Below are 14017 nucleotides of genomic sequence, written 5' to 3'. Positions count from 1 at the left end.
GGTCCTTGGTGCTGGGGCTGGGCTGAAGTGTCCATGCTTCAGGGATGTTGTCCTCTCTGAGAAGCATAGTTGCAATAGAAACAGTGAAATTGTCTTAACATGGTGATCAGAGTATACAGCAAACCACCCTGTGTTTTAATTTCCTCATAGGATAAGTTGGACACAAATGAACATCTACAGGGCATGGAATCAATCCTCTTCATGTGGGGAGGATCTAAATGCAATCACTTGTTACCTTCACCCTGCGCTATTTACTTATATTGCAATTATCTTGGGGTCATCAGAAGTAGTTACTTTTGAGTTTCACTTATATCTTCATCTACCGCCTTTGTATCTCTCATTATTTTGTGGGCAGTGTAAACCAGTAACAAAAAAATTATATATGTAAGTTATTGGGCAAAATTAGTTGGTGCTAGTGGTTTGAATTTGATTTTTTTTTAGAGTATGCGTGTTCTTTGAAATTAGCACACAATTTGTGGTAGCCACAAACACAATACTAGAAATGCAGTTTCTGCAAGGTTAATAATAGTGGAGTTATTAACTTGTGGTGTCCTCATTTGCTTTTCTATTTGGGGTTCCCATTACAGAAAAGGTTCACAGCTGAGGTAGAGGTAATAAGCAGTCTTAATTTCTAAGGCCATTTGTATTTACCTGATTTTTTTTTCCAACACCGATTTTAGCTGGAGCACAGCCTTGGTGGGAAGAGTAGAATTCTCACACACCCTATCAGGAAGTAGCATGTAAAGTATTGGGCTGCATTCCATACTCACAGCCTTTAATTGTCTGAGGGGTGACTGCTTAAACATAGGGATAGAGAACTGAAAGTGAATATGTAAAAAGGAAAGAAAAAGCTGCTGTTTGCTGTGAAATGGGAAAGCACTTGGCAACATCACTGCCAAACATTTTGGCTGGTTATGCCTTAGTGTGCCTGTGACAATGCTCCTGGCCTTGAACTCTGTCATCTTTTTTGACTGTTTTAACTGCAGGGAAAACAAAGCCCCAGGTAAAAACTATAAATAAGACCAGTCATGCCTCCTTACCTTGCTGCACTGTAGCTCTTGGCCTTGTAATTTGCCTGCCTCTCAAGCCTCTAGTTCATTATTTTGGGTTTCAGCTGATGCAGGGCCCTTGGGTAGATGGGGTCTCCTGGGAGTAGGGGATGGGAATGTGTGGGGTGGACAGCCCCGGGAATGGGGCACCGAGGTAATGGAAAAAGTCTGCCAGTCTCAGGGATGGGAGTAAAACCTGAAAACCTTGGGGGATGCATGGGAGAGGGCTGTCTTCTGTTTCCTCTTGAGCAGCTGAAGCTAAGTCCCCATGACTTCAGCACCTCTTCTCCTCACCACCCCTTGCTCTGTGTTGAGCAGGACACAGGTTCCTGGCATGGTGGAAGTTCGGAAGTAGATTGGGATTTTTCATGGCTCGTTGCTTTAGAAGGTGGAAGAAAGGAGCTGGATTGTGGTGGAAGACTAGGAGAGAGAAGGGAACAGAAATGGTTAGCTGGGAAACAGCCTTAAAGATTGGTAGAGGTGTGTGGGGACAGCAGCAGCAGAGTGCCAAAGGGAATCATTTGGTGATGGGAGAAAAGAAAAGGTCAGAGAGGAATAAAGAGAGGATAAAGATTCCAGAAAAATAGAATAGGTTTTGACAGGAAAATATTATGTCAAGAGCTTGATTAAATAGAGTAGTTGAAAAGTCGTGTGTTCTGGAAAGAAAAGGTTATTAAATAAGAGACTACTGTTAGATGAAAAATTCACATTGCCATTTTCTTTGAATATTACTTAAGCTTTAATTCTGGCAGCCCTGTAGTGAAATAGAGAGAAGCAAGATACAGAGAATGGAAAGGAGATACCGAAATAAACTGCTATTTCATTGTTGGATTTGAATAGTAAAACATAATATGTGGCATGTTACAACTTCTGCAAATTGTTTACAAAATAAAAAAAAAAAAACAAACCAGCATCTGGCAGTGGGTTAAACACTGGTTTCCCGTGTCAACATCAATAATGCAAGTATATACTCACTCATGTATGGGTGTAATCTAGTCACTCATATCATACCTGCACGAGTAGCTCCATGTAGGCACACAAATGCTGTCCTTCCCAGCTGGGGAAATAAAATTATTTTCACTGCTGAGGACTCAAGCAGTCAATCTTGGTAAATCTTCCTTTCACCTTTCACAGTTCAGGTGCAATTCCCAACCAGGCAGAAGAACAGAGATCTGTTCGAGTTCATGGAGCTGAGATGATTTATTTCAGCTTGGAAAGGGATAATGTGTGACAACCCTTTATTGTAAATTTGAAATAAAATCAGCTTTTTTTTTTCTTCACTTGTTGTGTTCTGTTTTTTAACACAGCTTTTACTCCTTGGTAAAACCTGATTAATATTTAAAGAAGACAAATGGAGTTTTCAGAATAAAGTGTAAGAATTGCCCCAAAAGCAGCAACCATCTGAGATAAGAGTGATCAGGAGGGAACAATCTGCCATTCAGCTCTGTGGCTAGAGAAAGCATCACTTAGACTGTAATTTTTATTCTGCTCTATACTTTTAAGCTGAAAGTGTAAAGTACTTTCAATTAAAATTCAGTTTTGATGTTTCAGCTTTTAAGAACTTGTGATAAAATTAACCCGTGCAGAGTTGAGAGCAAAGCAAGAATGGAATACATCACAGAAGCCTTCTCCACAGCCTTGGAAGGTTAAAGACAGGCAATGAGCCTAAATATCTTCTCAGAAATTAATGTTTCTAAATTAATTCTCCAAGCTGATGACCCTCTTTGTTTTAATGACACAATATTTGAATGTCAGAATTACTCCTGTACAGGGGATACGGGAAAGAACAACCCAAAAAGTTAAATTGGCAAGTGAATGCATGTCAGTTTGGCAAACATATTACTGATTTTAAAAACTTTGAACAGTTTGTAGAAATAGCTGTAACTGGGAAATCATCACTAAGCAGATACACTTCCAGTGGGATCTCTGGGGGACCACATTTTGGGCTGATGCTTGTTGAATATTCTAATTTATCATCCAGAACAAAACATACTCAATTATTGACCAAATTTACAGAGGATGCAAAAGTTAGGGCAGTGGTAAATGGAGAAGAAGAGAACTGCAAATCATTAATGCAGAATTGTCAGTACCCAGTGATTTGGATGGCAGCCCAGTTTTAGTCATTTAGCAGCAGTGGATGCACAGAGGAATAAAATTTAGGTGATGCTTACTTAGTAGAGGACTCTCTTTTTCTTTGAAGTAAGGTCTGGAAAGGGTTGAGGGTGATGGTTCACCAGCCTGGCACACAGGAGAACGTGTGAAGGTGGAGGATAGGGCCAGCAAGGGGAGGTGGCATCGTCCTGTGGGTCCTGCCCCAGCTTTTGCTGTGGTGCTGTGTGGTGTGGGGCACCCTGGTGTCAGCAAGCTGCAGTGTTGGCTTTGAGGGTGTTCAGAAGAAAGGAAGGAGTGATGAAGTGCCCAGAAAACTTGTCACAGGATAAAGGGAAGTTAGAAGGTGCCTTGGTCATAAGTTACATGCATAGAGGTGAGGAGACAGATGTACCACAAGATCAAGCGGCTGGAAGGTGCAGATAGGTCACACCAGCTTAGCAAAAGGTTGGGGAGGAAAATTTGACATCAAATCAGTTTCTCGAGGTGTATTTTCTGTTCCCAGCAAATTTAGAAACAGGATGAGTTGTCTTTCTGAAAGATGAACTATTGCTTAGTTGGGAATTATTTTAGGAAAATCTTCTGAAAAGGGTGCTTTCCTTTGTTTCCTCTCCTGCTCTTTCAGTCATTCTCTGCATGAGGCATCACAACAGCAGGAACAGCATTTATTCCCTGCAGAAGAACTTTTTGAGTCCATGGCTCTGTCAAACAGTTTTGTTGCCTGTCTCCTTCAGAATGATTCTGTCAGAGAGATCCTGGATTTTAGCTGCTTATTGGTCACCAGCTGCAACACTAACAGAGTTTCTCAATGCAATTGGCAGGCTATTTTCATGAAACCAAAGCAAAGTATTTTGCATGCTAATTATTAAACACTATTATTACCAGTAGAGGTCACATAGGTATCCAGTATTCTGGAGCCTTTTGAAACTGCATGTTGAAGTGCTCTGTGATTCCTTCATTCCCATCTAATGCAGAGGAAAATTACTTCCATGGTGGCCTCATGCTATTTGTGCATGTTGCTTTTATATGCATATAGCATATCCATATTATTTGGAGGAAGAGTCTCAGTCAATTTAAAATGTTTAGTCTATCCTGTGTGTTAGTGATATCAGAATATGTATTTTTTGCCACTGCTGCCTGCTCTTGTAGTTCACCTTTGAATGTTCTCACTGGATGTAAAATGACAGAAAAATCCTTGTTCAGTCCTTTTTCCTCTGGGACATGCCTTCAGGAGGTGGAGTTGGTGTGCTTGGCTCATCCACTTGTGTATGTGTGAGGCATGGCTGCATTTCCTCACTGTAGACAAAAGTTCATCAAAAGGTTTTAATTAAAGTCATTGAAACGATGGGAGTACTGGAGGGAGACAGATGAAGGGAGTAGGAGCACATAAAGATAAACAGGCACTGAGACCCTGTGCATTCACCATGCTGAATGGTTTTCTTGTGTTTTGAGAATGTCTCCTCAGAGAAAGACAGATCCAGAGTGCTCAGCACCTCACCCAGAGCTGGCTGTAAGGCTGGGCTCTATAATGGAAATACAGATTATGCTAATTGAGATGAAGTTTTATAGTGCTAATGTGTATTTTGCTGTTCTGTGTGGTGAAGTGCAGTCTGGGTCTGAGGGAGCTGACAAAGTCCTATTCATATGTAAAATGTTGTGCAGGATCTGTGGTTTGGGATGTTTCAAAAGTGCCGCATGAGGGGATTCATACATCTGAAAGCAATATTATCCATGTACACTCCTTGCTAACAGAGAGAGGAGCATGTGAAAGCAGCTTCCCAGCCTTCCCTGCATGGATGTGTGGGTCCTGCTGGAAGAAGGCAGAAGTGGTTGAGAACGTCTGTGATCCAGTGGGGCAGGACATGGGGCCAGCATTGCTCTACAGACCTAAAGCTGTGCTGATCCCAGTCAGCTGAGACAATAAACAGCTGCTGGAAAAGTAAAAATTCTTGCAAAGAAACCCATTGCATCTCTGTGCCTTGGGATTACTTGGAGTTTAGAAGTATTAAACAGAATAAAATCCTGGAATAAGACAGTAAGCCCAGCTGTGTATTCATTATTAGTTCGGACAGCTTTCAAATCACAGAATCAGGCCTTTGCTGTCTGTGATACTTTCTTCTTTTTAATATCAGCATTTGGCCTTCACATTGCCAAGGAGGTAGCATCCTTAATTTGTGAGAGCTCATCTGCTTATCCAACAAGCTGCAGTCATAATCCTCTTTGCCACAATGAATGACTGCTCTGGAAGCGATTACTGCAGGATTTCATACTTTCTTTTCTGCTTATCAAATTCTTTAGTGCTTCTTTTTTGTAAAGAAAATTGTTGTTCATAAATCATGCAGTAAAGTATTGAGGGGCTGTAACTGCACTAAAAATACCAGAGGCACTGCTTAAGAGGTGGTAAATCTTGGTCTGACATGTTGCTAGGACAGGAGTGGCCTGTGTCCCTTGGTTTCTGGTTATCAGGTCAGGTGTGCATACATGTGTGTGCACTGCTTCTACCTCAAGTTCACAGACCCCAAGTTTGAGCCTTTCACTGCTCCAGGTTAAAAAGACTGCTGCAGCTCTATTTTCTATTCTACTTGGCTTGTGAGAAGACTTGCTGTGTGTTTCAATATATCCATTGCAAATATGATTTTGTGTTTCATCTTCTGTGCACATCTGTTGAAGAATAGCAAGGAAACAGTAGCTCAAATAGGCTGCAGCTGCAGCAGCTGTCGTTTTCATTTTGACTGTGATTCAAGATAAATGCTTTTAAAATTACAGCTTTCTAAAGAAACCTTCCTCTTTTAAAGGTTTTTCTCTCCCTCTTTTTTTTTTTTTCCTGAGCTCATAAATCATTTTTGTTAAGTAGACTCATATTAACAGTGTGATGGAAGTAGTGGGAAATTAAGAAAAAGAAATCCAGCTTTTTATTTTTTTAGGACAATGCAAATGTACAGCTTTTTTTCCTCTGGACCTACATTTACACAGTTTTCTTTTGAACTTACATCAGAGAGATGGGATATAGCCAACTATCTACAAGCTGGAGAACTAGGCTGATAAAAAGAACAGAGTAGAGCATTTAGCTCTTTGCTATAGAGCCCAGCAGCAGATGCGTCTGCTGATGTTGTTACAGTGAGTATCTAGAAGCTGGAGGAAGGCATGTTTAGAAACCTGTAAGCCTCATCAGAAATCTTCCTACCTTCCCAGATTATTGCAGTCTCATTTGGCAAAACACATGCCTGACTTGTAGTGGAAAGGTAGGAAAAATTGTCATGTCCAGGAAGAGTTATTCTTTGCATTTGATGTACTTGATCCACAGTGCCCCTTCATGCAAATTCATAATGCACTTGTTTGTTTGTGAAATACGTATAGTTCAAGTCATAATTCCTAAGCTTCTAACTTCATTTGTAGAAAGTTACATTTGAGATGGAAAAAAAAGGAAACAGAGAAATTCTGAAGTTGATAGAGATGGTAAAAAAAATATTTATTTATTCATAAGCACTTAGAAGTAGTTCAGCAAGAAAATAAATACACTATTTTGCTCAATATTTTGTGATATCTGGCTTTTGTAATTGATGACATAAATTACAGCATTCTCAGAGGTGAGGAGACAGCAGAGATGGTCAGTGATCCATCCAGAATGGATACTGTGATGCCCCCAAATCTGCATTTCATGCCAGAGAAAACAAAGTTGTATCAGAAAAGTTCTGACCAAGTCTAATATAGTTTGTAGTTTGCACCCACAAAAACTTGTGGCATTTAAAGAAGCCTGTGTGTTTGAGATAAACAAAATAGAACTCTCCTCATGGGAGTAGTAAAGCCTGTGGAAAAGTCTCTTGATTTAGGCTTGTGGATAAGTTCTTGAGACTTCTAAAGAAATGCTGTATAGATTAACATTTTTTAAAAATTACTGGAAAAAAGTTTCTCATTGTTCATTAACAGGAAAGATGTTGTGCTAATTTATGCCACATGCAATGTCTGTAGGGTGACCAAGGATCTAAGTCTCTGCATAATTTCACCCAAGGATATTAGCTTCCCCACTGTGCCCAATTAAATCCATCCCCATGCTAATCTGAGAACAAACAGGATAAAGTACAAATTTATTTCTGGAAAACTGTCTAAAGCAAAAAGGAATTAAATGTCTCTCTATTCTTTGGAGAGCATTTACCACTTTTGTAATTAGTGATTAGAACCAAGAAACAAACGTTGAAATTCATTTCCTTACTGTGCCAGGATTTATTTCACATAACCTCAACCATTTAGTTCTGCTGGTCAGTGGAAAGGAGAGGAGCCACCTCCAGAGCCCCTTGGGGTGGCCCATCTCTGGTGTGGCTCTCTGTTAATTGCAGGAGCTTAAAGGAGTAGCTTATAGAAATCTCACTTCCTAACATGAATTCAGTCTGTAGCAACAGGTTTGGTAGAAGTTTTTAAGGTCTCTGCCTCTACTTTTCTGACCTGGGAAGTGAGGACTATTTGCTGGTCCCTGGCCCCATAACTTGCAGCCTTCCTGCTCCTCTCAGCCGCAATCATTTCACTAAGGTGGGATCTCTTCTTTATTTTTTATCCTTTGCTTTTCTTGTATCCATTTTTGTTTGTTTCTCAGGCTAAGTAAACCCATGTTTTTGTAGTTAATGTCTGGTGTAAGGTAAAATCTGTCCTCCATTGATATAAAGAATTGTTACATTCTCTGGGTTTAAGACTTTGGCATGCTTATATACAATACCTAATCTGATTTTTGCTTCCTAAAAATAGATCTTTTGAGCTCCAGGGAAGAAAGCTGCAGTGTTGCCTTAAGAAATCAAAAGAGGCCAGACAAGAGTTTAGCCATAAATCCTTGTACCTGTGGTCTCCAGCTGAAGGACCAATAATTTAGTCTAAAACCCTGGGCTGAATGCAGCAAAGCACAAGGCCCCAGATGTCACAAGATGTTGCTATCAATCCACTGATCTTTGTGAACCCCTGCTGAAGGATTAGTGTTCATAAATCATTGCCTGGAGAGCTATCTCAAAGTCTCCTTACTCAGGCTTTGTAGCCAGTGCTGGGTGACAGCATTTGCATTCACTCCTCATGTTCCTGGTTGATGATTAAAAATTAACCCTTTCATACCAATTTGGTGTCCTTAGCCTGTTACTCTGTAGAAGGGAGAATAGGAATTTTAACGTCATTTGAAGTGAGATAGACTTCTTGTTGCTGAGTTTCCTGTTTTGCCTGTGGTTTAAACTTGGCTGAAGTCTTGCAGAGCAAATTGTAAATTATTATGGAAGACTCGTCTTCCTGAAGCGGAACAATCTGTTTACTAATCACAAGCTTGCTCAGCACGATTTTAGCTAACTGTCTGAAAGGTATGTGGACAAGATGTTCTAAACTGAACCAAAAAATAAAAAAACCAAAACCAGTCCCAAACCACTGAAGAGCTCTGGGAAAGGGCTACTTCCTTGGGTCACCGACTTCAACCTTCCCCAGAGTGTTATTATGCTTCAAGAACATTGGATGTGCAAAATGAAGGCTTGAACCTTGCTTGATTTGTATTTGGACATAACCAGCTTGCCTTGAGCACTATTGTTGCCAGTACAAGAGCATTGTTTTATAATACCATTTACAGAAGAATGTTTACAATTGTGCTGTGGATGTCTCACTGTGGTTAAGGTGTTTGGTGTAGTATTGAAGTATGTATTCCAATGCTTCATCCTATATACCAAATGGAAGTGATTTTCTCTGCTGCTTTGGAGTTGTAGCAGAAATCTATGCAAGAAAAAACATGTCCAGGTCTTCAGCTGAAGAGAATCTCTGAACTTTCAGTATGGGTATAATTATTGTTTTTTGCTTTGATTTGAACATTCAGGAAGTCTAAAGGCAGCAGCTGGTGTAGACATGGCTAGAGATGGAAAAGGTGTAAGTATCAAGGTGCTGATATCTTGCCTTGACCAACTGGCATGGATTTTTCTGTCTAGGTTGGGTAGGGAATGCTTAGGTGAAAGGTCAGCCCTTAGTGGGTTACTGCTCAAGGAAAAGCTACTGTGTTATGTACCTGCTCTTTGCTGTCAAGAAGGTGCTTCATGGAAAGCATTAACTCTGGCCTGAAATGAGGGGTGCTTGGGCAGGAGGAGAGCAATGGATTAGCTGGAGAGCAGCGGACTTCAGCCAAAAGAAGCAACCATTTTCAGCCTCTCATGCTGAATCAGATCAAAAATGAAGAGCAATCAAAGTAAAAAGAGGAATATATTGGATGAGTTTCTTTAAAAAAAAGAGCAGGATCTGATCCTCAACCAGAGTCTCACCATACTGCTGCCAGTGCATACTTTTTCCTCCTCAGTATGAAAACTCGTATCCCAATAGGAGGAATGAATTATGTATGTCAGCTTTAAGCAACGCTGTATTAGGGAATTTTATTCTTTGTGCTTTAGACCAGTGTAATGAAAAGTTAAATATTAATATGTCCTCAGAACTTTTCTCAAATATTTGTAATATGAGATTTAATTTAAGAGGCAGTGAACAGAGGTAAATTTTTTACATTTGGCTTTTGTTATCATGCCAGTAATTAGAATAGTCCAAGCAATGTAAATTAAATCTTACCAAATAGGGAGGCAATTGCTAGATAGCAGCTGGGGACCTTTTTCATATACAGAAGTCTTGGAACTGGAGCCTCAGACATCTGTGAGATGGTAGAGTGGAAGTGATAGAGATGGCTGCTGAATGCATGCACCCATGCTTGAAATGCCACTTGTTTGTCTCTCTCAGTGCTGAGGAAGAAGTGGCACTTATTTTGTGTGTCTCTTCCAGCAGAGTCTCCTCTGGGACTTAATCCCACACAGACTTGTAAGAAGTGGTTTGATTTGCCCTTCCGACACTTCGTGAGAAGGTCACCTTTATGGCTTTCAGTCTCCAAAAACCTTGGTACCCGTGATTTCTGCCCTTCCCCCTTTCCCTTTCTCTAGGTAGTCCCAGTGTTCACATACATTTTAGGCCAGTAATCTCCCAGTAGAAGTGCTACCATGTCCCCTGACTCAGTTTTTTGTAGCTCCTGATAGGGAGAGGCAGAAATTGTATTGATGTGGCTTATATTCAGTATTTTCTCCAGAGGTCTCTCATTCTGGGATAAGGTCTTTGAAGGTTACCAAGTGCATTGGAAATGCCTTCTGCCAAGGAGAGGTGTCAGATTAAGCCTGGCTCACATGTTTCCATATGAATGATGATCAATGTTCTTGTGCTCAGTGCACTGTAATTCTCAGGTCGAATTCCTGCTCTTGGTGCTGGTGGGTCTAAATGGAGTTTTCTGGAAGTTGAAACTGCACAGATGATTTCATTCTGAGATGATTTAAAGCCTACACACTCCTCTCTATGTATGCATACATAGCTGATTGTTGTGTTGATAAGTAGGGCTGTTTATCTTCCTCCTTTGAGAAATTGAAATTTGGTGCCTAGATAGCATCCTCTACAGACTTCCTTATTAGATTCACAGCTAGTGGTTCCACACTTTTGCAAGATGGGCCAACACTGCATTTTTGACAAGTCATTCCCCACGTGGGGATGGAACAAAGGTCTTGTTTTTACAGCTCTTGTATTTAAGCAACAAACTCACAGTTCATCCAGTTGCTCACACTCCTGGCTAAATTCAGGGGATTCATGTTCTTGCTGCACTTGTAGTATTTGCACTACTCTTGAATCATTAAAGGCACTGAATGCTGCTGATCTGAAAGGTCTTTTACAACCTAGACAATTCTAAATTTCTTTGTCAGCTGCTTCACACTCTTTGTGTGTGAGAATGTGATCTTTTGAATGATTCTTGAAGCCATGCATATGCACTACTTATCATTAGATTATAATTAACTGTAATTATGTATGGAGATCAGCCCAAGCCATAAAATGTAGATTTAGATATTTACTATGCTAATCAGAAGATTTGGTGAGGATAAAGGGCTTGATTTTTTAATTTTCACTTCCACAACGGTGTGACGGATCCTTAGCAAAAGTGTTGTTAAAATTAGTAGAGCTGTAGTTACCCTCCATACTACAGTCTTGCATACTGCAGATTGCTAGAGGTGAGGTTCAGGCCCAAGAGGTTTTGTCATTGGCATAATGAAGCACTGCCTCAGAGAAGCTGAGACTGTAGAAAACAGGTTGCAGGGGACCTGAGAGGTGAATTTGCCCATAGACACTCCAGAAAGTGTTTTGAACTGTATAAAAACATGCCTGATAGCAATTCACATAAGGATGGTTGTCCAGGTGGGATTTCTGCTGAGGAAAGGGGAGTATTCACCTTTATATTGATGCTGCAGTTAAATCCCAGGCACAAGTACTTCCCAGGTGTGCACAGATGTGCTGTGTACAGTTGTATCAGGGAGTACTGTTCCTGACATCAATAAACAGGGAACCATGTGCAGTGTTGCTGTGCTAACCCCACAGTCTGATTCTAAAGGCTTCACTGAAAAAACCAAACCAATTAAGTAATACTGGAAATTATAAAATAGGTAGAAACACCTCTATGATTAAAGCCCTACATTACTATTTAGCTTTTTCTGGAGAGATAGCTTTTTTATTGTCTATTTACATCTGGAAACAAATATTTCATGTTGTGTAAATAATTTAATCTTTATTGCTGTTGCTGCTGCATATAAAGTGTTGATACCTGCTGGCTAAGTGAAGCAGGAAGGGATGGATACATTTATGCACAGTACTATTTACTGTATTTAATGGAAGTGAAAAGTGAAATAACAAGGTAGGGAACACCATATTAGAATTGTTATTCTTCTTCATTTTAGAACAAAGCATCAGTGTTGCAGGACCTTAGTTAATCAGTCTAATGAGCTGGATACACTGAAATGTTCCCCTCTCTCTTTCCCCCTGCTGTGGTGTTTTAATGTGCTTTGCCCTTGAGTAGAAGGCTTCATTTTAGAAAGGTTTCTTCATTGAGGAAGGGGCTACAAAATAATTTTGAAACTTTCTCTGGACAAGAGTTCTGGTACAAGAGCTTGGAGGGGAATGAGGTGGACAGAAGCTCTGTAGTTAGAATGGCTGCTGGATGTCTCACATCCTCACTTCAATATTTTCTTCCTAAAACCACTTCCAGGCTCTGGAAAATTACTGTAAAATATTTTTAAAGTTTTAAATTTTTAAAATACATGTAATTTTTTAAAAGGGCACATGAGCTCAGAAATAGAGGAATCACAATACTTGTCTGCGTGACTAAAAATGCTCAGAATTTAATCAGGTGTTTAAATGTGTCAAATAAAATTATTGCCTCTACTGACATTGGTGTCTTAATTGTGAAGAAAATTGAAGCCAGTTTGTTTACTCAGTACGTCTGCCTCCTGCCACAAGACCCGAGGAATCTGTTGCTTAGGGAAAAAGCAAGCCAGCATGTTATTAGATAATTACCTCCTATTGAAAAATAGATAGGAAGTGAGTGAAGAAATCAATTATGTTTCCAGATTGGACAGTACACAGTTTTCTGTGGTTTATATTTCTTGATGTATCAATTATGATTGTATATTGGGCCTCAGTGTTAAAACATTACTGGACTGTGTTCTCTGACTTGGCTTGAAGCCCACAATATCATGTCTGCAAGTGGTGCAGCTCATTGTTATAGGACGCTTCAGCAGTTTCTGGTTACAAAACGTGGCAAGAAGTGGTAAAAGCATGCCTGACTCAGCTTAACATGATGCTCCCAGCAGGAACATCTCTTTTTCCTGTTTTTTTTTGGTTTTGTGTTAATCAAAGGTTGATGAGACAATCTTCCCCCACTGTGGTGCCCAATGTGGGTGTCTGACAGCCTGATGCTCCTTCCGGAGTTCCCAGGGTGAGCTGGGGACAGAAGAGTGTTGGCAGAGGATGACATGGGCCATGTGAGATTAGAAGCACAGCAAGCTCTTGTTTTCCTCCTGACTGTAGAAGGTGGTTGGAGCTGAATGTCTTCTTACAGACTTTTATGGCCACAAAGCTCTGACTTGAAGCTCATGCTCTCTATCCCTGATGGGGCTCAGGTCAACAAAGAAAAATTCGTCATCCAAAATGCTCCTTGATCAGAACTTTGACAAAGCCTTTGGTTTGCAAACCAGCTAGTCTTTGCTAGTATAACACAGTGCATGTTGTTCTGTGGATCAGTCAAATTTCCACTTGAAATGTGTGTAGCAAAATTGTGGCAAGAAGGGTGGCAGTGTTTTATTGTATGTGTGTTGTGTACTGATGAGTATCTGTTCTGGGAGAAACAGAAGAGTTAGGCCAAAAGCTTTAAAATCATGCATTTTAATATGAGGTTCTTACATATATCTGTATTTAGGCTGAGAGAGGCTCAAGCATTGCCCCTCAGAGGTGCTGGTTGTAGGAATCCATCTTACTCCTTCCTGATGATCAGAGAGGTGTCTGGCACTGCTGAAAATTGTGTTGCTTTGGTCCATGCTTGAATTTTTGTGCACCCAAACTGAGAGTTGTTGCCTAACAACTTTTATAAGAGAGCTTTTATTTTCAGTAACTTCCACCATAGATAGAAGATTTAGCTCTTGGACAATTGCTAGGGAAAGGAAAATCAGGAGTTAAGTGACAACACTGTCTAGAATCCTATGATCTGTCAGAAAATCTTTTCTTGCTGTAGGTATTGCAATTGCTTTCTGCTAACCAGTGTTGCTAACCTGTACTAATTTCAATTTCCCCTTGCAGTAATGCGTAGAAATCCATTTGGGATGGACATTTGCTGTCGGAAAGGATCCAGAAGCCCACTCCAGGAACTGTATAATCCCACCCAGGTGAGTATTTTGTGGCTATAATTGTTTCCCAATCCAGCATACAAACACAGTCTCTTTTGATGATATTTTGGTCTGTTTTTCTTATTTACGTGCAACGGCTTCCTTCATTTGGGAGAACTGGTCCTGGAACCTGCA

At 40.3% G+C, this 14017-nt stretch overlaps 1 protein-coding gene across 2 annotated transcripts in view; it reads left to right on the top strand.

Moving 5' to 3' along the window:
* CHST11 (carbohydrate sulfotransferase 11) overlaps nucleotides 1–14017 on the top strand; it is a 154191-nt gene that overhangs the window by 51408 nt on the left and 88766 nt on the right. For both annotated transcript variants that reach the window (XM_015629241.2, XM_015629240.2), the window contains exon 2: nucleotides 13797–13882. In XM_015629241.2, the coding sequence (XP_015484727.1) occupies nucleotides 13797–13882 (86 nt within the window). The remainder of the gene's footprint in view (nucleotides 1–13796; nucleotides 13883–14017) is intronic.

Source organism: Parus major, chromosome 1A (assembly GCF_001522545.3).
Source record: "Parus major isolate Abel chromosome 1A, Parus_major1.1, whole genome shotgun sequence".
NCBI lineage: Eukaryota > Metazoa > Chordata > Aves > Passeriformes > Paridae > Parus > Parus major.
The sequence above is the reverse complement of the archived record's forward strand: the minus strand, read 5'-3'. Positions and strand labels throughout refer to the sequence as shown.